Genomic DNA, 27,035 nt, shown 5'->3' with positions numbered 1-27,035 from the left:
GGGAGCAGAGTTTCTTCCATGCAACTTTTCGGGAGGGGGGGGGGGGGGCGAATCCCCCCGAACGAAATGAAATTTATATAGAAATATACTTTTAACAGTGTCCGCCCCCCCCCCCCCGAAGAAAGTCTACCCCCCCCCCCCCCCCCGAAAATTTCAAGTGCCCCCCCCCCCCCGCAGAAAAAAGTCTGGAAGAAAAACGAAAAACGGGGGGGGGGGGGTCACGGTGACGCCCAATCTAGGTACGCCACTGAGTAGGCCTGCTAATCAAAAAACATAACTTTTTTTTCTGTTTCACAGAAAGAGACCATAAAATAAAGTTGGATATAAGTTGAGGGCAAGCAATAATTGTAGAACATGTACAAAATGACGAACGAAACATCTGTGATGTAGATCTATATTAAAAATAAATAAACCAAATTCATCTTTAGTATATTTTATTTAAAATATATTTGGACTATAATATAATGTACCTATCTCTAACAGCTTTGCTTTTCTAAAACAGGAAACTACTAGTTTTTAAACTGCTATTTTGTATTGTACAAGTCATTAATACCATTTACAATGTTAAATTGACTAACTTACATTATTATTACTTAGTAAAATTTTAGGGGTATAATTTAATTTAAAGTTTACAGCTACATATTTTGTTTGTCAGTCTTTAATACAGCTATGGCTGTTATTATTGAAACATCGATTGGCGATATGACCGTTGATCTGTACACAGACGAAAGGCCAAGAAGTAAGAAAGAGAAAGAACTGAGAACAATTTGAAAAAAAAAGTCTTTAAATTAAAAAAAAAACACCACTAGATCTAGATCTAGATGATCTACATCACACCACACTCTTTCTTACTAATTCAAATACTAATATTTTAACAATCAGTACATAGACAGTACAATAACAAAGCTACTCTATAAAGAACTACAAAAGTTGTGAAGACTACTAATGAGTCGGTCATCTATCGTTTTAGGTACGTAAAATCGCCCGCGACTTGTAATGTGAAAAACAAGTGACTCCTTAAATTTTAATAATTATTTCACATTTTGAGGAGGATTTATGTTTTTCAAAATACAAACATGTTTCCTTGTTTCATAATTTATGTACCTGTTTTTAAACAATTGAATTAAAACTTTTCCGTAATAAATGAAGACTAGCGATGTTTCCAACAGATGCAAGCATGCTCATTTACTATAGCAGCCATCTTGTTTACGTTTTATTTTTATAAGCTTATAGCGCAGATTCAGGGGGAAGCCTCTCTATTTTACAAATGGCTGTTGTTTATATAGCAAATCTTGCTCTCAGACACTGCTGTTTAAAGTTAATTTCTGGCCTATATCGATATATTTAGCCATTGATTTTGGTTTATTATTCATTTATCTATAATATTTGACACAAACATATGACAATATACTTCTATTAAAGCCTTGACAATGAGGTAACGTTTTCGTACATTAATAGCCGCGGGCGATTTTACGTACCCAAAACGATAGATTACCAATGAGTCTAATGACTAAACTAAGGCTTTACTTTACAGTTACATTTATTCCTAACTTTCATTTAGAGTTTACACTACTTTACACTTAGTCTGACTTAGTCAAATAAATCTCTAATGTAATCTAGAATCTAGTACTATTAGTGAAGCAGGCCTATAACATTTTGCTCAAGTTTTAGTTAGTACAGTAGTCTTAGTAAGTTAGTTAGTCTTAGTCATTTTCCTAACTACTATATTAAAATTAAATTTGGGGGTCATCAATTTTTTTTTGAATGTCACAGTCCTAGAGTGGCTAGAGGAAAGGGGATTCAGACATGTGATGAGGGGGTCAGAAAGCATGGCAATGCACTTTTTGTTTAATAAATTAATATTAGAAATTGAATTTGAACTCTATTTCTTTTTTTTTACATGCTGTTTTTACTTTCTCGTATATACGAAGTATAACGAAAGTATTGTAATCGTGCACAAAAATCACTTGAAATTTTAACAATTTTCACCGTATTACACCTCAGTCCTTCATCACATCCGAAGTATAGAGGACTTATTTTAATCGGGCAAAAATTATCAATCCAGATTTATCAAAATTAAGAGGTTTTATGCGTAATCCAGTCTGAAAAACTGGGCTTTGCAATTCTGTCCGTATGTCTGTGTGTCTGTCTGTCTGTCTGTCTGTCTGTCCGTGTGTAAACACGATAACTTGAGTACCGTTACAGCTAGGTTGATGAAATTTCATATTTAAGTATTTTATCAAAATCGTAGATCCGTATCAACTTTTGAGCGATTTCCGATAACCGGAAGTTGTACTTATTCTACTTTGAATTTTTCAAAAGCCTATAACTTGAGTACTATTTCAGATAGATAAATGAAATTTCACATGTAAGTAAAAGATCTAATTTTCTACCTTCTGTTAAATTTTGAGTAATTTCCATTGACCGGAAGTAGTAATTTACGCTACTTCCGATTTCTCAAAAAACTAATGTAAATTTTTTAAGTACTAATAATATTGCGCACTATTATGCACTTTTTTATTTGGCGTTCACTTGGTGTGCAATTCTTTTGTAACGAGATTTTATTCTATTTCTAAAACTTTAAGTATTTAAAATGGATTAAAAATCATGTCTATAGCCCGAGTTCCCATCCCCTGTTGTTTTATATAAGAATATTCGAGAAAGTTTAGGGGAGATCACTCCCGGTTTATTGTAAATTGTAAAAGATAATGGATTACTAAACATTAAAACAAGTAGGGCCTATACTCAATGTTGACTGTTGACCAAGCGTAGTAAATTTAATAGAAAGAAATTATTTGTAAACCAAAAACTGCAATTTTGATTGGTTTGTCTCATCATGTTGGGGGCATCTTGAGGTAAAAATAGTTTTAAAATGTGTGATGTCGTTTATAGATGACAAAAAAAATAATAGTACTATTAGTAAGAAGTAAGAGTAAGGGGGCACATATCCAAAAAGCCATTTTTTTTTTTAATTTTTAGGCCTAAACTATTTTTTTATTTGACCCAGCCTGCAAAGAACTTTTAAAAAGTTTTTCATATTATTTTAATATTCTGGCACCTATATTTAAACATGTTCAGATTTAAACTACCTCAATCTTTTCTATCTGTTAACAGCCTCCTGTAAAGTCCCAAAGCCCTAAAAACAATAATTGCTTGTTTAATGTTGAAAATAGTTAAGATAACTATTTAAAATTTCTCCAGGTTGTTTGAACTTCTTGAAGCTTTGCAAGATCAAGTATTATAACTTTTCATTGTTTCATACAGTGCAGGTAAAATTCTATAAACAGTATTAAACAAGACATACTGTGTTAAATGTCCCAGGCTCTTTAATGTTATCCCTTCATTGGTCTGAAAATGTTTTTAGGCTCATAAGCCCTGAATTTGACAATGCTTTTATTTGTTTATCTTTTTATTTTAATTCTCTTGTTTAATGGGATCCTGACATTTTTATATTTTTATTTGATCTACTATGGTTTAAAAAAATTGTCATAGTTATTAAATGTTATTTTTACAGTTGTTATTTGAGTAATGAGATTTTATAGAAAACCATATTGACAAAATTGAAATTCAAAATTCCCCTTATAATCTGTGTTACTGTTTTCCCCAGCAAAATCTTGTTGCACAAGCAGGGGATCCGACAGCTACTGGAAGAGGGGGAGAATCCATTTTTAGGTGAGGATAGCTTCTATTTTTGGTAGATACATTCTTTAATTGTCTATGCATGACGTCCCCTGGAAAAATAAGTTACACTAAATCAACACAATAAGGTAATATGGAATAATGGACACACATATCAATGTAAATGAATACTCTAGAGTTTAATGACTTTCTACCCAAGGAACTATCAAAGTAACCTCCCGTGTGAAAATATTCATTTGCTTTATTTTGTATAGATTCTTGTTTCAATAGATAGTTGGTAAATATGCTTTATACGGGTCATTGGTACTTGGACTAATATAGCTATCGTTATATACTACTGATTCTGCTCAAGTTAACCATACCAAAATGTTAAGATGATTCATTGTATTCACAATAAATAATTGTTATAGATAGTATATTTATATTTTGTAGGAGTTTGTATGGAGACCAGGCAAGGTTTTTCCCCATGGAGGAGGTGCCTCGCATCAAACATTCAAAAAAAGGTCTCATATCAATGGTCAACAACGGGAGTGATATGCATGGATCACAGGTGATGAGTTTAGAAAATAAAATAGAATTACATTTTTTATATTTACTGTACCATGGATCACAGGTGATGAGTTTAGAAAATAAAATAGAATTACATTTTTTATATTTACTGTACCATGGATCACAGGTGATGAGTTTAGAAAATAAAATAGAATTACATTTTTTATATTTACTGTACCATGGATCACAGGTGATGAGTTTAGAAAATAAAATAGAATTACATTTTTTATATTTACTGTACCATGGATCACAGGTGATGAGTTTAGAAAATAAAATAGAATTACATTTTTTATATTTACTTTACCATGTTAAAAAAGAAATGGATAGACTATTTGATAATAACAATATTTTGTTTTTGCTGGAGTAAAATATTCATCATTGATGTAAAAACAAGTAATTAAAAAAAGTCTAGTGACAATTTTAGCGCAATTTCCTTATGTTATCTAAAAATAGCTCTGTCGTAGCGTAAATCAAGAGCAGGGTTAGTAAAACCATTGGTTAGTTATTAAAACGTTTTTTATTAATTTTTTTTTCAGTATTTTACATGTTTTATTTACAATAGAGTAACATGACTAAAAACCATTGCGCGCCTAGCTACCGAACGTGATGTCGCAGCCATTGAACGTGATGGCGCATCTATTGAACGTGATGACGCGTGTGGTGTGGTTGGAAAAACATGCCTACTAATTCGGTCCAAATTGTAATTAATTCAAAAATTTTTTTGTGACCAAACGAAAGGATATTTTTGAAAACTTTCTTCGGCAATATTGTTCTAAATTATGGCAGGAATCGATTGGTACATGTTTCAAGTCGCTAAGTGGTCTGGTTGCCGAGATATGGGCCAAAAACTGCATTTTTTCGAGGTTTTTTGGCTTTTTCGGGAAATCCATGAAAGAAACCCGGAATTTTTATGGCCTATGTTCATCCTCGTAACTTGCTTAACATAGTCGATATTGCTTCGTTGAGGAGGAGATACGACTTAAAGCCCGGACACACATTCATACATCCATACATTCATCCATCCATACATTCCCAGAAATGACGAGTTAATAAACGCAATTCTCCAGAATGGAAATTGCGCTAAAAATTGTAATTTTCCTGTTTAGAATTTTTTACCATCCAGCACATGGTCAGGAATGTCTGTTGGGGCTCCTTAACATACCATGACACTATGAAATTTATTGTTTAATGAGAGCTGTGTGGGGGTGGTTGTAGGGCATGTTTTATACCACACTGTAGCCAGTATTTCACTTTGCTAAATAATACATTTATTTTGGTGCTTTTTCAATATTACTTATTCAATACTTTACACATTTTAATGAGGGAAATTCGAATTGTAACTCCAGCTAGAAACAAGAAATTGATGTTTGTCGATTTACTTTTTCGGTGATTCACAACCATACAGCGCATGTTACAAATTATATCTTTGTTAAAGTTAAAATCATTATACTTTGTTCAGTAAATATGAAATATTTAATTGTAAAAAATAGTTTTTCTTCACACTTGCTGACAATCTTGACTACCTTGATGGGAAACATACAGTATTTGGAGAGGTCACAGAAGGCACTGATGTGTTGGAAAAACTCAACAATACATTTTGTGGGGAGGATAACCGTCCACACCAAGACATAAGGTCTTTCAGATTTTAGTAGAACATTTTGTGGGGAGGGTAACTGTGCATACGAAATATAAGGTCTTTCAGATTTTTATAGAACATTTTGTGGGGAGGGTAACTGTCTACAGCAAGGTAAAGGCAGATTTTAGTAGAATTCAGGCACTCATTTTTATGTTTGGATGTACTTGCTTAATGCTTTAGCTAATACCTGGATGATTGTGTATAGAATCTATCACACAATAATCCTGGATGACCCTTATGATGACCCAGCCAATTTAGACATCCCTCCTGTATCTCCTGGTCCTACAGAGGAAATGTTGAATGTAAGTTTTGAGTGTGTGTGTGTCAAATAGTAATTGAATTATGTCATTTTAAATACATTTCTGATTAAACTAATGTTGCAGATTTAAGTGTACCTCTCTGCACAGATACTGAAAGTCATTAGCATTGTCTTCATTTCAGAGAAAATTTGTTTTGTAAAATAGTTAAAGAGAAACAGACATCTTTATCTCGTTAAAGTTCTAAAATTCACTGCACCTTACATGTGACCATCTTCCCAGTGATTTAAAATTGTAATCTTTGCTTTATATTAGAGTGACCATATTCCATGTGATGCCAACATAGATGAAGACAAAGACAAAACAGAACAACAACTGGCTGAAATAATGGCTGAGAAAGAGGCCAAAGCTAACACACAGATTTTAGAGATGGTGAGTTCAGAGTTCAAATGAGATGCTACCATCACCCTTACTAGATCTACATTTCTTTTATTGCATCCATAGTTATTTAATCAATTACTAGTTCGGAAATTCTCACATTTAAAAAAAAAAAATTAGTATAAAAAACTTACGCACATTTTATATTCCTTAGTCTTGTATTTATTTAGATAGATAAAAATATAATGTAAAATAGGGAAGGAGTATGTTTCCTCACCCATTTTTTTTAATGTAATGTAAGTAAGGTCTATTTTGTTATAAATATCATAAGAGTAATATTGTGCCTAACCACCTCAATATTTTTACAATGACTTTAACAGTTAGATCTTACCTGTCTCATTAGGTCGGAGATTTGCCTGAAGCAGATGTAGCACCACCTGAGAATGTCCTTTTTGTTTGTAAACTCAACCCAGTCACTACCTCAGATGATCTGGAGACCATCTTCTCCAGGTTTGGCCAGATTGTCAGCTGTGAAGTCATCAAGGTAAAGTGTACCTGACAGGTCTAGGCAGTTGTAGCATAGCTTAAGGTAAAGTTTACCTGACAGGTCTAGGCAGTTGTAGCATAGCTTAAGGTAAAGTTTACCTGACAGGTCGAGGCAGTTGTAGCATAGCTTAAGGTAAAGTGTACCTGACAGGTCTAGGCAGTTGTAGCATAGCTTAAGGTAAAGTTTATCTGACAGGTCTAGGCAGTTGTAGCATAGCTTAAGGTAAAGTTTACCTGACAGGTCTAGGCAGATGTAGCATAGCTTCAGGTAAAGTTTACCTGACAGGTCTAGGTAGTTGTAGCATAGCTTCAGGTAAAGATTCTTGTACTAAAATAAAACAATCTTTTTTTTTTTTTTAATCAGGATTCTAAGACAGGAGAGTCCTTGCAGTATGCCTTTATTGAGTTTGGGAACGAAGAAGATTGCGAGAAAGCCTACTTTAAAATGGACAATGTTCTGATAGATGACCGACGTATCCATGTAGACTTCAGCCAGTCTGTGTCTAAACTAAAGTGGAAAGGCAAAGGTTTGAGTTCAAGTTTTCTTTGTTTCACACATTGTGTTTACAAAGTTTACAGTACTAAAAATATGGATCTTTCTTAATTAAAAATTTAGCAAAGTTTTTTTTTCTGTATACATGGTTGAAAAATTTTAAGAAGCTGATTTTAACTAACATTTTTTATTGATAAATAAAAGAAATTTGAGTGTGAAATAAATTTAGAACCTGTTTGCAGGTAGAGGAGTGGAGATTATGGAAACAGGCGATGCCCCAATCTATGTATTAAAAAACCAACAGAGACGAAACGAGTATCCTTTCATTTACGTTGGATAAATATTGCTTATCTATTTTGGTATCCCCATTTCTATTTGTGACACTGTTTGAAATACACTATAAAAGATGTGCACGGTTATATAAACCTTAACCAATGACAGTGGGTATGATCTTGTGTATGATGAGGATGTTGGAGGAAATAGAAAATCCAAAAAGTCACATGACAAGAAACAAAGTTCAGACAAAAGGGAAGACAACTCTAAATTAAGGAGGGTAAGCATACTATTTTTTTATTGGCATCAGTTTTTGTCATTTAAAAAAAAAATTGATATCTTTTTTCTCTGGAAAAAAGTTTTACAATTAAAACAACAACAAAAAACCATTTAAAATGAGCTTTAGACACATTAGAGAGTGCCAAATATCCCTTTTAAAAAGATGTAATTAGTTTTGAAAGCTTATATTTCCAATGTGCCTAGTGTTTTTTTTTTATCTCCACAGAGAGAGAAAAGTAGTTCAAATAGTCCTGTTTCTAAAAATAGAAATCACTATGATAAAGGAAACAAAAAGAGTTCTTCAAAGGGAGATAATAGAGACCAGAAGGAAGACAGGGGAAGGAATGATGGCAACTGGAAGAAACAAGAGGAAGAGAAAGAATACAGAAATAAAAGAAATGAGGAGGACAGGTGGGAGGGTAGAGGAAGAAAGCAAGAGAGGTTTGAGGATAGTGATGAGAATAGTGACAGAAAAGACAGAAAGAAAAACAAGTCAGACCAGGAGAGAGAGAGTAAGAAAAGATCTGGGAGAGACAGATCAGTAGAGAGTGAGGAAGACAACACAAGACATAAAATCTCAAGGAAAGATAACTCTGATGAGAATGACAAGGGACATCACCACAGTAAGAAAAAGAAGAAAGACAAGAAAAGACATAAAAAACAAGAGAGTAGTGATGAGTCTTCAGAAGATGATAGAGGTTCAAAGGGAGGTAAATCAGGCAGCAAAAATAAAAGCAAATACTCTTCTGAAGAAAAGACATCAAAAAAGTCAAAAAAGAAACACAAGTCCAAAAAACATGAAAGTTCAGATGAAGATGATAGAAGGTAGCTTTGGAGTAAATATTGAGATTTGTTGTTGAAAAGTTATGGTGTACTGCTCATTTCAATCTTGATTAAACTTTGAACATACATTTACCATATGTTGCTGTTATTATTAATAAATTAACATATAAGTTATAACACATGGGATAGTATGGTGGGGTAGTAGGGCACATGACCACTAACCCAGAAGTCTCCAGTTCTAAGGTTAGAAGATTCCACCCTGCTCTAATGGGAAACCACAGGTGGCTGGGCTTAAAACACATACCTTAAAAAACAGATGCTCTCTATCAAGTTCATGCCTGACTTTTATAAAGAAAAAAAAATACGTATGGAGCTTAAAAAGGACCATTAATCAATATATATTTTAAAACAAAGCATGTCTTACTCCCTTGTTGAGTGGTATTTTTAAAGGACTAAGCTGCTAGAAATGTTTGTTAGATATTCCTGTTTGGAAAGAAAGTCAATTGGCACATATTTCATTGTATACTTACTTGCTGGACCCTCACGTTAACGTCACACAAAACTTAAGCCTAACCGTTAAGACTTCCTACACCTTTAACCAAAACCCTTAACTACACAGTTGTAGGTATCAGTGTACCAAGCAAGCCATCAAGTTTTCACACATCACCAAAGGCGTAGCTAGGTGGGGGGGGGGGTACATATGTCCCCGGGCGCCGACCTTAGGGGGCGCCGAAATGGGTTTGGAAAAACAAATTAAAATCTCATTTTAGCTGCAGTATTGCATTATAAATATAAAAAATATATGGGTGGGGTAGCCCCAGTGGTGTAGCGAGGTCGGGTTTCACCCGGTGCGGCACTTAATGGTGTCACCTCCCCAGAGGCGTAGCGACCCTTCCCGGGGACAAACTTTCACATTTTCGATTGCACCCCCCCCCCCCCTCGAACTTTCGATTTGCAACCCCCCCCCACAAGTTTTTCTCTATATATTTTGCTATTTTTACTTTCTAACCTGCTAGCAGTAAAGGGGCTTGACTGCTAACCTGCTAGCAGTAAAGGGGCTTGACTGCTAACCTGCTAGCAGTAAAGGGGCTTGACTGCTAACCTGCTAGCAGTAAAGGGGCTTGACTGCTAACCTGCTAGCAGTAAAGGGGCTTGACTGCTAACCCGAACACAATTGAATCCCAGAATATAGTCTGCAGAACGTCCATGACCCCACACAGGGAAAGTTAAGGTGGCTTGGCATAGTGCTGACCACACGATCTCTTTATATGCCAAAGTCACAGAAACAAAGGAACTCCACTTGTCCCATGGACCATCAGGTTCGAAAAGGGAACTTAACTTGTTTTTACATCAGTCAATGGTCAAGTGCTGGTAATAAACTTAGATTCTCACCTAGGGATTAAAGAAGCCAGTCATCCAGAATGTGGTTGGACGACCTTCAAAGAGCCAGGAGTTGAACTGGACATTACGGTCCAGCAGGTCAGTAAACCAGTGTTGTGGACTGGCAAGATACCTGGCCACAAATTGGTTTTAACATTCAAATTCAATCATGTGACAAACCCAAAAGCTCTTGTGTAATGAAATTAATCAACTACATTAAAAAAAATTGTTTCTTAAGAAAAACCTTTCAAGTTTTGAACCAACCTTTTTCCAGTTGTTGGGTACCCTAGCATCAAACATGTTGTCCAGGGCGTCCCTGAGGTTCTCAGACATGATGATTGTGCCATCTATGGCCAGCTTCAGGTCCATGAGGGTGGTGCGCACTAGACCAATTACTCGCTGCATGCGGTCAATCTCTTGACTTAAGAAAATGTTTAGAGGCTGGAGGGATCCCATTTTTTTTCAATCGTTCTTTCACCTAAGAAATTGTTTAAAAATGTATTTATACATACATTTGTTTCAATATACCTAAAATGAATTTAACTACATACAAAATTGACAGATGAACAAAAATCTAAATTTGGTAGGCAAACAAAAAGTAAGAAGTAAATAAAAAGATGAAGTGAGTTTGGCGCCAACCTCATGAGGAACGTAGTCTTGTGGTAGCTTCTCCAGCATGTCGTCTGCCAGTCTGTAGACAACTGTCTCACGTGTCTCCCCAACCCTCCAGCATGTCGTCTGCCAGTCTGTAGACAGCTGTCTCACGTGTCTCCCCGCCCCTCCAGCATGTCGTCTGCCAGTCTGTAGACAGCTGTCTCACGTGTCTCCCCACCCCCACTGCCAGCATGTCGTCTGCCAGTCTGTAGACAACTGTCTCACGTGTCTCCCCACCCCTCCAGCATGTCGTCTGCCAGTCTGTAGACAACTGTCTCACGTGTCTCCCCACCCCCACTGCCAGCATGTCGTCTGCCAGTCTGTAGACAACTGTCTCTCGTGTCTCTCCACCCCCTCCAGCATGTCGTCTGCCAGTCTGTAGACAACTGTCTCACGCGTCTCCCCACCCCTCCAGCCTGTCGTCTGCCAGTCTGTAGACAACTGTCTCTCGTGTCTCCCCACCCCTCCAGCCTGTCATCTGTCAGTCTGTAGACAACTGTCTCACGTGTCTCCCCACCCCCACTGCCAGCATGTCGTCTGCCAGTCTGTAGACAACTGTCTCACGTGTCTCCCCACCCCTCCAGCCTGTCATCTGTCAGTCTGTAGACAACTGTCTCACGTGTCTCCCCACCCCCACTGCCAGCGTCTTTACAACGTTAACAATGGCGGACAACATTTTGTTGGCTGTGTTGGTTTGACAGCTAAAACACCAAAGTTCAATAATTCACACAGGAATAACATATCATTCACACAGGAATAACATTACATTCACACAGGAATAACATTACATTCACACAGGAATAACATATCCTGTAACAATTAAGAGTATCTAAACAAACACTTTCTAGGATATATTTTATCACTGTTTGTTGTTCAGTTCAAATAATACTTTATTCTTTTTCATTCTTAAATTATAGTGTTGGACAGAATTGTCTCCAGTCCATCCAAGAGCAAACTAGAAGACAGCAGATTAACTTTGGAGTTTGCTGTCCCCAGCTATTGAGCCACAATCTGTCAAGGGGTTTAAACTCAGGGCTTTTTATAACCATTAGCTTTACCAGCAAAGTTAATTGCCAACAACAACACTAAAAGCAATATTACATCTGTCCCTGTGTGTTTAATGTCACGGCAGAACAGATCCTGTAGAGCTCAATTGTTCTTCTTATTTCTTCTTCTTCATTCTTAATTTTAGTGTTGGAAGGGAACCCCCTTCAACACAATTAAGTATACGTGTCAACTGGTTATGCGCCATTGAGGCCAATGACTCCAATTTCAGCCTGCTTTTCTTTTTGCATTTGCTTCCATAGCCTTTGTTCAACCAAGAACAAACTACAAGGCAGCAGCTGAAGAGTGGCTGTCCCCAGCTAACGAGCCTCATCTGCCCGAGGGTTCGAACTCGAGACTTTTCGGTTTAGCAAGCTGAATTGTTCTATCTTGAACTATTTGTATGCACTTTTCTTATCACCCTTTGATATCACCCAATTAAAAAAAAATATTTCTTTCTCACTCTCACACCAAGGCAGAGTGCTACAGTTAACAACAAGATACCCATGTACTAGCATCAATAATAGTCTCACGTGTACGTTATGTTATGTGAGAGTTTGAGGAAACTTACGTGATGTCAGCGTTGGGTGTAGACCAAAGCACTCAGGCGAGTCCACTAGAGGCAAGGACTCTATGTAGTTCCTGTACTCTTCCAGGTTCTTACATTTAGGGATCTTGTAGCCTGGTGACAGTGATCATATGGTTATATAGAGAGTGGATTCAAATAACATTTCGAACTCTATTTAGCATTAGTTAAACGGTAAATTTCCAGCTATGTACTCTGCAACTAGTCCTTGACGGTACAGTATCAAAGTATACAGGCATTACAGGGGAGTTAACCAGAGCTAAGTAACATTGTTGGAGTAGAGCCCCTTTAATGTTTGTGAATCAGTTGTGAAGTTGACACTAACCGAATCTGGGGTAATATTGAACACTATTCTTGTTCACAATTAATCTATTTGTGTTATTCTATCGTCATAAACCAACATTACCAACAAAGCTAGAACATGTTTGTTATAAAGAATGGTGTATTGCTCCAACGTGTGTCGTTTCATGTCTACCACCGAGAAAAATGACAGAAGTCAGGAATGACAAACAATGGCCAGTGTGTTATCCCATTTGTAGATCTATACATACACAAAAAGTACACATTTAAAGTTAAACGTAAACATCTGGATGGCGGTGTTGATTGTTTACCATCACATGACAATTCTACGTCCAAGGAAAGACAATTCGCTTATTTATTTCCCCTCCCAAAAAAGGCATGCAACATGCTGAGAGATATCGAGTTGTCTGTCTTGTCTACGATTACAGGTAGGTAATGAGTTTTGGATTTGTTTTTGTTTTGAACAAACCTGGATAAACTGAACATTTTTAGTTCTACAATAAATCTTATTAAATGGAACTGTTGAATTTGGATTCCTGGGTATTATGTCACACTTGTGTCCCTCACTAGAAGCGACATAACCTGCTCTCGTTTAATTGTTTAATAGTCGCATTTTCCAAAGACACCACCTCCACCCTCCCCCACCCCCTCAACCGCAGGGCTTCAGGAAAAAGCTACGCTGTCTAGCGAAGGCCCATCTTCTACAGTTACACGAATTGAATTAGCGTCTCGCGACTTGTAGAAAATAGGTTATGTTTGGTGGAAAATGTTCCCATTGTGTACAGTAAAAAAAAACATGAGATTATATTTCACGTGGAAAAATCGTGGCCTTTCACGCGTAGGGCAGAGCGGCCTACATGATCAGTTTATCGGCGTGATTCGCGAATCTGTTTACATCCCCAACTTTTGAATACGCAACGCTTCAGAAATTTAAAAATGTGTGCTTTATATTGTTTTAAATTTCTGAATTTTTTTTCTCTTTTTTTATTTTGTAAATTTTATGAGAAAAACGTGGGTTTTCGATAATTGTAGTTTTGGGGGCGTGTAGGAGGTACACTGTGTGATGTCATTTTAGGGTGGGCGGTCAGTGTGTTTTTTTCTATTTGTGACGACGTTTGGCGATACAGTGGAAGGTCACAAAAATGTCGGGGCACCAAGTATGAACGATGCTCAAACCACGCTGAAGAGTGTCATGTGGTTTTTCCTATACAAGACATTGTTTCTCTGGTCCTCGTGTCCCGTGCGGTGTATATTTTCTAGTTCTAGTAACACTATAGAGTATAGGCTAGATTTTGTTTTATAAAGTACAGTTGATGTATATTTTCCTTAGTTTCGTGGTTCTAGTAACACTATAGAGTACGAGCCGACCCGCTGCGTACTATCATACGCCGCTGTTTAGTTGTTTTTTTTTTCTACTTTTCAGTAATTTATAATTTGTGAATTCGACAGTACCAATGCTGCCATTGAAAATATTTGCTTAAAAACACTACCCCCCCCCCCCCCCCCACGTGAAAGCAGCCTCCTCTTAGTAACCTCCTCTCAGTTTAAAATCGTTTCAAACTAAATTATCTGCCCCTAATAGCCGTCACCAAACCCGTCTCTATGATTGTAAAATGTAAACAGAGTGAACACCGCTCACCAGATCATGTGGGGGTGGGGTGGGGGTGGTAGTGATAGAGAGGAAGAGAGGGGACTGCAAAGGCGCGCTTGCAGCTTGTTTTCTAACTGATCCCAGAAGAGAATTATATATATAGATAGGCTAGATTTTGTTTTATGAAGTACAGCTGATATATATTTTTCCTTAGTTTCATGGTTCTAGTAACACTATAGACTATAGGGTATAGGCTAGATTTTGTTTTATACAGTAGGGCCTACAGCTGATGTATATGTTCCTTTATCTCGTGGTTTTAGTAACACTATAGAGTATAGGCTAGATTTTGTTTTATAAAGTAGGGCCTACAGCTGATGTATATGTTCCTTAATCTCGTGGTTTTAGTAACACTATAGAGTATAGGCTAGATTTTGTTTTATAAAGTAGGGCCTACAGCTGATGTATATTTTCCTTAATCTCGTGGTTCTAGTAACACTATAGAGAATAGGCTAGATTTTGTTTTATAAAGTAGGGCCTACAGCTGATGTATATTTTTCTTAGTTTCATGGTTCTAGTAACACTATAGACTATAGAGTATAGGCTAGATTTTGTTTTATAAAGTACAGTTGGTGTATATGTTCCTTAGTTTCATGGTTCTAGTAACACTATAGAGTATAGGCTAGATTTTGTTTTATAAAGTAGGGCCTACAGCTGATGTATATTTCCCTTAGTTTCGTGGTTCTAGTAACACTATAGACTATAGGCTAGATGTTGTTTTATAAAGTAGGGCCTACAGCTGATGTATATTTCCCTTAGTTTCATAGTTCTAGTAACACTATAGACTATAGGCTAGATGTTGTTTTATAAAGTAGGGCCTACAGCTGATGTATATTTCCCTTAGTTTCATAGTTCTAGTAACACTATAGACTATAGGCTAGATGTTGTTTTATAAAGTAGGGCCTACAGCTGATGTATATTTCCCTTAGTTTCATAGTTCTAGTAACACTATAGACTATAGGCTAGATGTTGTTTTATAAAGTAGGGCCTACAGCTGATGTATATTTTCCTTAGTTTCATGGTTCTAGTAACACTATCGAGTATAGGCTAGATTTTGTTTTATAAAGTAGGGCCTACAGCTGATGTATATTTTCCTTAGTTTCATGGTTCTAGTAACACTATCGAGTATAGGCTAGATTTTGTTTTATAAAGTAGGGCCTACAGCTGATGTATATTTTCCTTAGTTTCATGGTTCTAGTAACACTATCGAGTATAGGCTAGATGTTGTTTTATGAAATACAGCTGATGTATATTTTCCTTAATCTCGTAGTTCTAGTAACACTATAGACTATAGAGTATAGGCTAGATTTTGTTTTATAAAGTAGGGCCTACAGCTGATGTATATTTTCCTTAATCTCGTAGTTCTAGTAACACTATAGACTATAGAGTATAGGCTAGATTTTGTTTTATAAAGTACAGCTGATTAATCATATCTGGAACCAACAACTTTGTTTCGATGAACTTTTACTGTCCTACACACAAACACTCGAGGAGGCTTCGCTTCGTCAACAAAAAAATAATGTTTACTGTAAATGAATGTTGTTTTTTAAAGATAGTACGTTTTACACCTACTTTATCAATGAACACATTGAAGCGTTGCTACTGTCGGCGAGTGTGTCGAATTGCAAGCAGAGTTAGACGAATGCAGAAGCGTTATCGCGTAGTGTGACAACCAAGTGATTCTTGGTCAGAGCCGGCGTTAGGGGGTGGCAAACGGGGCGGCCGCCCCAGGCCCCGCGCTTGAAGGGGCCCCGCGCTTCAGCAAGGCCATTGTTGCCTGAATTAATTTGTAAACTTAAATAACCTTTGCTCAATTAAATTTAAAAAAAAAAAAACCAACTAAATGGCCGAAGTTGTTGGATGTTAAAACTGAGGCCAAGGCTGATGTTTGTGAGTTTTCCTTTACATGGGCTGGGACAGACCGTTATTCTAAAGAAAGACATTAGTGTCACACATCGCTGGCACGGTCGACTTGCTATTGTCCTGAGGTGACTGGAGATGGCGGTCGCGAATTAGCCCCCGACCTGACATGGGAGGTAAAATCGGGAAAAATGTAAAAAGATACCCTATTGTTTGCGGACCGTTGAAGACGTTTTTTTAGTGAGCAGGCGGGGGTGCCTGTAGTAAACAGTCAGTGACCTGATGATGTCTTGCAGAGGAGGAGGGGGGGGGGGGGTGAGCGGATGGGGACATGCCCCGGAATTCCAGAGTATTTATCCCTAAAATCATAATTTATACACTGTATGAGCATCTTTTTTGTATTTATGCATATTCACCACGATACGCTTGATAGGCATCCATACAGTAATTATGTTCATATTTATTTTATATATTGTCAGGTCATCTTTAAATACATTATACTTGTATTTATTTTTATATTTTTGAAGGGCATTTATACAGTAATTATGTCCATTTTCATTTTGGTAAACTTTAACGGTATTCGTAAAGTGATTAAGCACATGTTTATTTTAATTAATTGTAGGGACAGTGGCGTAGCGAGGTCGGGTGTCACCCGGTGCCGCACTTAATGGTGACACCCCACTCCCCCAGAGGCGTAGCGACCCTTCCCGGGAAAAAACTTTCAAATTTTCAATTTGCACCCCCCCCCCTCAAACTTTCGATTTGCACCCCCCCCCCCTCAAGTTTTTGATTTGCACCCCCCCCCCCCCACCTCAAACTTTCGATGTGCACCCCCTCAAGTTTTTCTCTATATATTTTGCTATTTTTTGCCTTGGTGTCACCCCCCTTAATGGTGTCATCCGGTGCGATCCGCACCCCCTCGCTACGCCTCTGTGTAGGGATATTCAGTATAATAGTTAAGGCCATAGTGATTCTTGTTTTAAAATAGTGTGGGCACACTAAACAAATTATAAAGTCTATACTGTTTGATACATCGGGCCGAGACTGTTTTATAGTAAAGTTCTCCTGATTTCTAAAACGTCTAAATTACCGGCAGTCCGAGCATGCCATCGCGAAACTCATAAATAACATGGTTCACTTTCTAATTATAGACACGGACCTTCTCTTGTGAGAACGCGGTCTTAACCTGTAATGTAATACGTGGACGCTCTATACACACGCACCTTCTCTTGAATGGCTGCGGTCAGAGATCCAGTAACGTAGTACCCGAACTGATTATTTTTTTAGGGTTTGGCGTCCCATAGATTTAAATGTACAGTTATTCTTCACGGGCTTCACCTCACCCCACCAACTGTCACCCCCCCCCCCCCCCAGTGTTCCACCTTACTGAGCGTCCGTGATTACATTTGAGTAATTTCATTTGGATATCTATAGCTGTAAACAGTTTTTTTCACGATTCGAGCTTATTCCGAAATCTATCAATGTTTTGCTATTTTCCCCGGCATCCACACACTTTGAATGCCACTGTTAACCCTCGATAAATTGAGAAAATATCGATACTATCACCTGCCACTGTGGACCAATTTAACGTTGCTTCAAAGTGCACGAAGGTATTAAGTCAGCCAAACAGTGCCTTCAGTACATTTGGAGTATTCGGGATTCCTTTCCCAATACAGCGATCGCCTACCGAATCTTGCAAACTGTTCGAGTCACAGTGGCAAGCGCCGAAAGAAGTTTCTCCAAACTGAAGTTGATCAAGAACTATTTGAGATCAACGATGTCCCAAGACAGGCTCTGCGGCCTGTCGATTCTGTCAATAGAAAAAGACATAGCCTCCAGTTTGGACTATGATGATATAATCATGGAATTTTCCTCACGAAAGGCAAGAAAAGTAGATCTTCGTTTGTGAACGTACTGGTAAGATTTTTATAAATAAACATTAATGTAAAAAAATCAGGTTTTAAGCTGACGTTCATCGTCTCTTTAATGCGTGTCTCAAACTTATATCTGTTTTATTTTTTACTTTTCAAACAAAAAGCCTTAACAGAAAAAAGCAACGTTTCAAAAGCACTTTTAAGTAAACAAATTATTTGTTAATCAGTGTCTTAATGTTAATACGACATTGATAAACAGCTTAAAAATACCATATATATCGTTATAAATATTAATTCGCTTTGAGAAGAAAAAAAAAACGCCTCACTGTACATGTTTTATTTAATTATACACCAATGAAAAAAATATAAGGCCCCGCGCGGATGGTTGGCCATAGGCCCCGCGTACCCCTAACGCCGGCTCTGTTCTTGGTTGCCGCCACTAAACTTACATAATCGGGTGGGTCTAAGCAATGGCGCAGGCATGGATTTTTAGGGGTTAACTTCCCCCCCCCCCCCCATAGACACTCAGTAGCAACTAACTTAGGGTGTAAAGATAACTACAGAACTATTGATAACGACCTGCTCCTGTCACTTTTATATATATATATATATATATATATATATATATATATATATATATATATATATATATATGTGTGTGTGTGTGTGTGTGTGTGTCTATATTACTTGTTTTTCAAGTCTACCCCCATACCACTTTTTTTAATAAGATGTGTTCTGCGCCATCACCTATAGAGAATTGGTTTTCACACCTTACTTTCGGTCTTAAACAAAAAAGAACTCAGTGTCGCTAGTGTCAGACCGTTCGCTCCTCAGATCCTCGCTACGCCACTGAACGGCTGTGTGCACCTACTTCCAGTAAACCTTACTATGTAATCTGCTGCACCGACAAGATAATCGAGTCAGTATGTTACTCTTACGTACTGATGTGCAGCGACTTTGACCGTAATACGGTGCCAGAGTTAGGTCAAAGATAACTAAACTACAGGCCTCAAATCTCACGAAGTTTTCCGTGGCTTTGTTAGCCAAGCACCATGGCCAATAACTTAGCGTTACTAGCTGTAGGCTTGATAGCTGTAGCAATAAAAGTTTTATATTTAGATCGAGCCAGTCTGCCATTGGTTACAAGATTTAACGATACTTATGATTATATTGTTGGTAAGTGTATATTTCAAATGTAACACTTGTATTGCTGGTACGATAAGTTAAAAAGATTTGAGCTTTTAGTGACATCTAATCTAATAAAGGATGCGATCCCTTCGACGTTTAAGATGTCGAGGAGTTTGATTTTTGTTTGTTTAATTTAATCATGCAAAGTCAACTTTCAGTCACAAAGTGAATAATTAAAGTCGGTACGACAGTTAATTTTTTAATTTTAAAATTGATGAGACTATGTAAGCCAGACTGTTAAGGAAATGACGTCATTATAGACAACATAAGCTAGACAGTTGAGGTTAAAAGACATCACAGCCAGAGTTTCTTCCAGGCACCCCCCCCCCCTCCAGAATGAAATGGAATTATATAGAAAATATATACTTTTAACAGTGTCCCCCCCCCCGCCGGGAATTGTAGTCCGCCACCCCCGCCCCCCCCCCCCCCCCCCCACCCCCGGAGAAAAAAGTCTGGAAGAAACACTAATCACTGCGGATTTCAGACTCCACTGTTTACACTTTTCAATAACAAACCCTCTAATTATTTAGTCGGAGCCGGTTCTGCCGGCTGTGTGGTTGCCAACCGGTTGTCCGAAGACCCCGAGGTGAGGGTGCTGCTGCTGGAGGCGGGGGAGGACGACTGGGGGGTCCCACAGATCACCATCCCGGGGCTGGCCGTCACAACGTGGAGGACCAAGTACGACTGGGCCTACAGCACAGAGGCCGACAGCCAAACCATGGCCGGATTTTTAAACGGGGTAAGGCGTTTTGTTTTGTTCACGTAGCTGCTTTTATACACCCGGCCAGGTTCAAACCCATCCCTCACTCGAAACACACACACACACCACGTTACGATAATTGATAATTATTACTAAAATTAATGTTTTCCTTAATGTTTTTCCATAATTTTTGTCTTTTAAAAAACTTAAAATAAATGTTACTTAACTCTAACTTCCCCACTTCCATCCCACGACATTTTGTCACCCAAGTTCTAATGGACAACCATCAATTGTTTTGGCCGGTAAAATATTTTTAGAATCCATTATGTATTCGCTGTGGTTTCAGTTAGTAAAAGGGGAATAATTAAAGAAATACCGATAAAACAACATGCCACGTTGCAAGGGAAACAACAAATGATAAAATTATTCCAGTTGTTGGGACAGAGTAGTGTCCCTTTACATTTCGGCACCAGCAGAAAAACAACCAGAACATTAATTTATAGTTTATATGGGCTTTAAACATAAATTGAAGTGTAAATATTTTCTTTTTCTCATAATACTGCATATCTCTCCTCATTATGTGGAACCTCTCACTCAATTCCTTTGGAGATTAACCTTTTAACTTATTTTAAGGAACTAATTTAAAGAACACTCAAACAATTTTATTAAATGAAATATAGGCCTATGTTACGGATATTGATGTATTTCTGAAAAAAAATTGCAACATTGTTAGTTTCTATAAATTCTAGACAAGAAATCAAGGTCTAGCTGCAAAAGGTAAAGCTGAAATCAGAAATAAAACTCAGACGAGCAGAATATACGCGAAATAACGTACAAATATGAGTGAAGAGCAGAGATCTACTTTGTAGTTTATAATTAATATGATTTATCAAATTAAGAATTAAGCAAAAATTTTTACACCCGTTTTACGATAGATCAAGTATTAAATAAAACGTTAAATCTTTATGTTTCTAAATGAACCTGTTTACACGTATCTATTGTATGTAACTTTTTTTTTACACCACCTACTACTATCTCCCCCTCCCCTCATGTATGGCAGCTGAAGAGGGCTGCAGCTATAATAAAGCGTCCACACCATTTCGATTGTTCCAGGCCTCGTTCTGGCCCCGGGGTAAGGTGCTGGGTGGTAGCAGCAGCATCAACGGCATGCAGTACGTCAGGGCCTCCAGACACGACTACGACAGGTGGGCGGAGTACACGGGGGTGCCGGACTGGGACTACAAGCACCTCCTGCCCTACTTTAAAAAAATGGAGAACATGGAGATCCCAGAACTGAAAAACTCAGGTAAATCCTGAAATATCGTTCAACCATTTTTTAAAAGTCATACTGGAACTAGTTACTTACTTATGGCTACCTATGCGTTAATGAATAATTAGTGAAAATAATAATGATAGTAGTAATAACAACAACAACCATGATACATGTTATAATAAAACCCTATGTACTCTGACTGTCCACAGAATATCACGGACAAGGCGGGCCAATCCCAATCAACCGTATTAGGTCCCAGCCTGTTACGAAGAAAATAATCGAAGCAGCTGAACAAGTTGGATATCCCCATAATATAGATTACAATGGGAAAACAATGGAAGGTTGGTAATACAAAGTTCTCTCCCTTGCCGTGTAGCACGGAGTTGAGTCGTTTTTATGTATAGCCATTAATTACATAGTAGTTTACACTATTGTTAGGAGCTTAATTGTTTCTTGATCAGTTTTTTATCGTTCCACCCCGTTAGCAAAGTATGTAAATATGCCTATATTCACAAAATTACCTCCTGTTTTTTCTATCCCCAAATTATTTCTCCTGCTGATTCTCCAAAACTATCCCTCTTTCGGACTCCCCAGCTAATCAAACTTTAATGCTTCTTTAATTATCTCCCTTCCTTATTCCCCCAATTATCTCCCTCCATAATTCTCCCCAATTATCTCCCTGCACGCAGGCATCTCCCACTCCCAGGTGAACGGGAAGAACCAAGAGAGATGGAGCTCCAGTCGAGCTTTCGTTCACCCAGCCATCGACCGCCCAAACTTGCATGTGGCTGTACATTCTCATGTCCAGAAGGTACTGTTAACCTTTGAGGCGTCCCTTTAGTGCTAGTATCGTGCTAGTAGGCCTGCTTACATTTGCCGCACACGTATCCAAACAGTTATAAACGTCTTCATATCACTGATATAATCAGTAGCAAACATTCTCTTATTTAAACACTATTGAACAATCTCACATTCAATTTTTCAAACGGTAAGCCTACAAAACAATCCCAAATGTAAATATTACTGCACATTCTCATATCAAAAAGTATTTACCATTGTCATATCAAAGTAGCAAATTATTCAAAAGTTTGTATACTGTAATATGGTAAGCCAAGCTAATAGGCATCAAAAAGTTTAACCTTTTGATAAACGAAGTTAAACTTACTGTATAAATATAATGAGACGAGTGTTTGACTACCCACCTTCTAGGTTGTGATAAAAGACAAGAAAGTACAAGGGGTGGAAGTGATACGAGAGGGCAGCAAATACGTGATTGGTGCTAAAAGGGAAGTAATTCTGTCAGCTGGGGCTATAGGATCTCCGCATATTCTTCTCTTGTCAGGAATTGGTCCAAAACAACAGCTGGAAAGTTTCAAGGTAGAGAGTGTATAAGGGGAGATAAGCAAGCATCTATTTTTAAACAAAATTCAAAATACATTTTAAACTGTAACTTTGATTAAACTGTAACTATAATTTTTAACAAAAAATATGGACAATAGAAAAAGTTAGGATAGTTAAGTTTATATTTTAAAAAAACTAGTTTTAAAAATTCTGTTTTAATTTTGTCAGATCCCAGTGGTGCAAGATTTGCCTGTGGGTGAGAATCTCCAAGACCATTTGTTTTTTGATGTAGGGGTGAAAATCAACCAATCACTGACTTCCCCATCTGATAGATTTGACGATTGGTGGAATTATCTGGAATACAAAATCTTTGGCACAGGTAAGTTGCTATCCTGGGACTACAGGGCTGGTAAGTAGGTCACCAATCAGTTCTATGGCTCATTCAGGTTTTATTGAATCGCAGAGGCGTAGCGACCCTTCCCGGCGCCCGGGGACATACTTTCAATTTGGCGCCCCCCTCGGGAGCAAATTTTCGATTTGCACCCCCCCCCCTCGAACTTTTCATTTGCACCCCCCCCCCTCAAACTTTCGATTTGCACCCCCCCCCTCGAACTTTTCATTTGCACCCCCCCCTCAAACTTTCAATTTGGCGCCCCCCTAAGGTCGGCGCCCGGGGACATATGTCCCCCCCCCCCGCCCCCCCCCCCCCCCCTCGCTACGCCTCTGTTGAATCGTAGAACTGGTCAGTGACCAACTTACCAGCCCTATAAACATCCACATTTTATACAGTTGTGGTGATGGTATCATTTAAGTACATGTATTTTAATGGAGGTAGGTTGACTGCTTTTAAAAGAATTTTTTTATGAAAATTTAAAACCTAAGAAACATTTTTTGTCACAGGTCTCTTAACTTCTGCATATCAAGTTGAAGTTTTGGCTTTCAAAAGTACAACCAAAGAGACAAAAGCAAAAGACTGGCCAGATTTAGAAATACATTTCTTCACTTACTTACCTCACTTGAGTATAGATGGCTTCAGTTACACAGAAGAGGCTAGTTTTTACTTTTTTATATGTGTTCAATTTAAACACTGCATGCACTTTGTTGTAGAATGTAGAATTTTTCAAATAATTTATTAAACGTTTTTTTTTTTAATACTTAATACTTGTTAATACATTTAAAATTAAAATTGTTGTACTATGTGGCATTTAGGTTTTGATTTAAAATAGCCAGGTTTTTTGCTATAAACAGGTAAAAGGAGACATGGCAGAAAGAGACAAAATACAGTATGGCTTTAGATGTCTCCCTTCACTCCTGCGACCAGAGAGTAGAGGCAGTGTTTCACTCAGATCTTCTGATCCATTTGATTATCCAATTATTAAGGCTAATTACCTCAGAAAGCAGCAGGATATAGATCTCTTAATTAGAGGTAACTTCAACTGTTATAAAGCTGCTAAATTAAGGTCAATTCAAAACTTCCAATTCATCTGTTGATTGAATGTTATAAAGTTGTGCTTCCATCACTTATTTTAAGTTATCCTAAGATGTGAATCAACCAATAGTACAAATAAAATTTCCTAAGCGGTTATCCAAAAATGCTCTATCTGCTTTTTAAAACTCTTCTACTTCCCCATCCCCGGGAACAGGGCATTTCCCCCCTGTCAATTACCCCCCGGACATTTCCCCCCCCCCGACATTACCCCCCAGAGTAATTACCCCCCTATCAATTACCCCCCTGTCAATTACCCCCCGCCCAGTAGGACATTACCCCCCGGACAGGGTTAGAGTTAGGGTTAGGGCTAGGTTTAGGGTTAGGTTTTGGGCTAGGTTTAGGGTTAGGGTTAGGGCTAGGGCTAGGGTTAGGGCTAGCGCTAGGGCTAGGGTTAGGGTTAAGGTTAGGGTTAGAGCTAGTGTTATGGTTAGGGTTAGGGTTGTGTCTAGCGTTGGTTTTGGTTTTGTGTGAAGTTTTAGGCTAAGGTGGATGCTTAGGTTTTGGTCTTTTTCTTAAGGTTTGGATTAAAGTAGTATAAAGGTATAGAATTCTAGTTAGAGTTTGGATTCTAACTTGAAAAGGGGGGGGGGGGGGGGGGGGGTAATTCCCCCGGGGGGTAATTGACAGGGGGGTAATTGCTCCAGGGGGTAAATACAGGGGGGGAAATGTCCGGGGGGGAAATTTCCAGGGGGGTAATGTCCTGTAGCCCCCATCCCCATCATCACAAAAAGCCAGACTCCAATGACTTATCGCCCCAGCCTATCACCCCCCCCCCCTTCTCAAAATGGCAGTTTCTTGGGGTTTTTTATTAGTTTTTTTGTTTTATAATGTTGACTACATTTAAGAGTTTACCAATTAACTACAAATGTATTCAGGAATTGGCGAGTGTAAACAAATTGTGGCAGCCCAGCCACTGAAAGACATTGGGGCAGAACTGACAGAGAAGACAGAGGCTAAGCAGTGCATTCAACACAAATATGACTCCAGTCAGTACTGGACTTGTGTTCTCAAACAAAGACCTCTGACCATCTACCATCCTGTAGGGACTTGTAAAATGGGACCCAGTGGGGACCCTACAGCTGTTGTAGATCCACAGTTAAGGTTAGTTCTGTTCAGTTAATTACTTCTGTATTTCTGTAGTTATCAGTTAAGTTTTTTATATCAATTTTAATCTCATTTAAAGTTGCTGTTTAGGTTAGTTGTCATTTGACCCTCAGTTAAGGTTAGCTCCATAAGTTATCATCTTGCAAGTTTTAAAAAATGTAAGGGGTCAGTCTGGCTGTGGAGCAGACAATGACTTAAGTGTGGTACTCAGGCTTGCAATATGTGCTTCAGTCTATCCAGATCAGATAGGTAACCAACTCTACTTCATGAAAGGGCTACATAGTGCTGACCTATAATCCCTCTAAGCTGCGCAGTTCCGCTGCCACACAGTAATTTTCAACTGCTGCGCAGTAATTTTGTAAAATACATATATCCTTGTATAAGACTTTTTAAACACTGTGCACACAAAATACACATTGCACACAAAACTTTTTCCCTTTAGAGGGAACATTGGTGCTGACCACACAATTCCTTAACATATTGAGGCGAAAGAGATGGACATTCCTTTATCTGCCTTAGACAACCAGGATTATCTAATAGAACCCACTATCTTTTATGTTATAAGGGTGGTGAAGGGATGTAAGAATTATAAGTACTAAATGCTTTTCTTGTATCTGGATTTGTATCAGTAACTATAATCAAAATGTGACTTTCAGAGTTCAAGGTGTGTCAGGACTTCGTGTTGTAGATGGCTCCATCATGCCATGGATTGTCTCAGGAAACACACATGCTCCCATTGTTCTCATAGCTGAGAAAGCATCAGACATGATCAGGGGGAGACCACCACTGACACCTATAATTAATTTATGATCAGAGGGAGAGCACCACTGACATATAATTAATGTATAATTTAGAATAAGTAATGTTACACTGTTCATTGTAGTTGTCTAATTTTTTTTTTAAACTGTAATTTTATATCTGGTTACATTTTAGTACTCATCTTGATGATGTAAAATTTTACTACTCATCATTTCATTTTGGTTTATCTCGGGTAACTATTGCCATGCCACATAGAAAAAACAAAATGAACCATTTAATATCACCTCATAATTCAATGTTAGGTCACACTGCACTCATCAAACAGCCTTGTGACTGCAATATTTTTCCAACATATTTGAAATGTAGATCTAGTGTCAATGATCAAACATAGGTTGTACATCTCTAGGTCATACTTATGCAGAAAATTGCATAATCAAAGGTTTACAGGAAGATGTAATCATCTAATCCAAACATCTTACTGTGGATAAGGCAGTAATTTTGTTGCCATCTCTTGTAAGGTTTTTTAAAAAACTTAGCTCAAGGAACAAAAGGTATAATAAAACAATACAAACAATATAAAACAGTAAATAACTTGTATTTTTTTGTATTAATTTAACAGTAACACTGAACTTAAACAAATGAAAGAAAAAAGGATCAGCAGTTTTAGTTTTAAAATATAATCTCTAATGATCTGATCAAGAAGAGAGTAACTGTATGAAAGGGATAATAAAAAAATCATTGAACAAGTGTCCTTGTATTTTGTTCATTGTAAGGTTACATCAATGATCGCCCTCACCAATATGCTATGATCAGACATAAGTCAATTTATTTACATGCCTTTGTGTCTAGGTAGTTTTTATCTACAATATAAAATAATAAACCAGATCTAACTTAACCAATCTTATCATACTTATGAGTTAATGATTTGTGAACTAACATGTGAAATGACTGTAGCTTAAACATGTGATTGATATTATCACTAACATTAAACAACAATCAAAG

At 37.7% G+C, this 27,035-nt stretch overlaps 3 protein-coding genes across 3 annotated transcripts; 2 read left to right on the top strand and 1 right to left on the bottom strand.

Annotated features, from left to right (window-relative positions):
• The first annotated feature begins 587 nt into the window (after positions 1–587).
• LOC131951469 (peptidyl-prolyl cis-trans isomerase sig-7) lies at positions 588–8,996 on the top strand. The gene is made up of 12 exons (XM_059313889.1): positions 588–739; positions 3,202–3,269; positions 3,608–3,672; positions 4,072–4,189; positions 5,679–5,821; positions 6,030–6,126; positions 6,397–6,513; positions 6,863–7,003; positions 7,370–7,532; positions 7,741–7,813; positions 7,940–8,051; positions 8,277–8,996. The coding sequence occupies exons 1-12, from the start codon at positions 670–672 to the stop codon at positions 8,877–8,879; spliced, it is 1,770 nt and encodes a 589-aa protein (XP_059169872.1). The 5' UTR covers positions 588–669; the 3' UTR covers positions 8,880–8,996.
• A 1,229-nt stretch (positions 8,997–10,225) lies between these two features.
• LOC131951447 (dynein axonemal heavy chain 8-like) lies at positions 10,226–10,669 on the bottom strand. The gene is made up of 2 exons (XM_059313852.1): positions 10,458–10,669; positions 10,226–10,346 (listed from the first exon to the last, which is right to left on the bottom strand). The coding sequence occupies exons 1-2, from the start codon at positions 10,667–10,669 to the stop codon at positions 10,226–10,228; spliced, it is 333 nt and encodes a 110-aa protein (XP_059169835.1).
• Positions 10,670–19,115: 8,446 nt separating this feature from the next.
• Positions 19,116–26,625, top strand: LOC131951474 (glucose dehydrogenase [FAD, quinone]). The gene is made up of 11 exons (XM_059313898.1): positions 19,116–19,355; positions 19,898–20,106; positions 21,181–21,373; positions 21,550–21,681; positions 22,030–22,151; positions 22,550–22,717; positions 22,910–23,060; positions 23,582–23,730; positions 23,930–24,107; positions 25,046–25,271; positions 25,931–26,625. The coding sequence occupies exons 1-11, from the start codon at positions 19,232–19,234 to the stop codon at positions 26,082–26,084; spliced, it is 1,806 nt and encodes a 601-aa protein (XP_059169881.1). The 5' UTR covers positions 19,116–19,231; the 3' UTR covers positions 26,085–26,625.
• Positions 26,626–27,035: the final 410 nt, after the last annotated feature.

Source organism: Physella acuta, unplaced genomic scaffold, assembly GCF_028476545.2.
Source record: "Physella acuta isolate Inbredline_101_S28 unplaced genomic scaffold, ASM2847654v3 ptg000813l, whole genome shotgun sequence".
Lineage (NCBI taxonomy): Eukaryota > Metazoa > Mollusca > Gastropoda > Physidae > Physella > Physella acuta.
This window is presented reverse-complemented; position numbering and strand designations above follow the sequence as displayed.

What these genes read in the sequence shown, in the direction of transcription:
- LOC131951469 (XM_059313889.1), top strand. Translation starts at nt 670, where the DNA reads ATGGCTGTTATTATTGAAACATCGATTGGCGATATGACCGTTGATCTG. An exon ending in GTGATATGCATGGATCACAG is followed by an intron (nt 4,190 to 5,678) that starts GTGATGAGTTTA and finishes TGTAAAAAATAG; the next exon opens with TTTTTCTTCACACTTGCTGA. An exon ending in CTACAGAGGAAATGTTGAAT is followed by an intron (nt 6,127 to 6,396) that starts GTAAGTTTTGAG and finishes GCTTTATATTAG; the next exon opens with AGTGACCATATTCCATGTGA.
- LOC131951474 (XM_059313898.1), top strand. Translation starts at nt 19,232, where the DNA reads ATGGCCAATAACTTAGCGTTACTAGCTGTAGGCTTGATAGCTGTAGCA. An exon ending in TACTTATGATTATATTGTTG is followed by an intron (nt 19,356 to 19,897) that starts GTAAGTGTATAT and finishes CTAATTATTTAG; the next exon opens with TCGGAGCCGGTTCTGCCGGC. An exon ending in TACATTCTCATGTCCAGAAG is followed by an intron (nt 22,152 to 22,549) that starts GTACTGTTAACC and finishes CCCACCTTCTAG; the next exon opens with GTTGTGATAAAAGACAAGAA.
- LOC131951447 (XM_059313852.1), bottom strand. Translation starts at nt 10,669, where the DNA reads ATGGGATCCCTCCAGCCTCTAAACATTTTCTTAAGTCAAGAGATTGAC. An exon ending in GTTGGTTCAAAACTTGAAAG is followed by an intron (nt 10,347 to 10,457) that starts GTTTTTCTTAAG and finishes ATTTGTGGCCAG; the next exon opens with GTATCTTGCCAGTCCACAAC.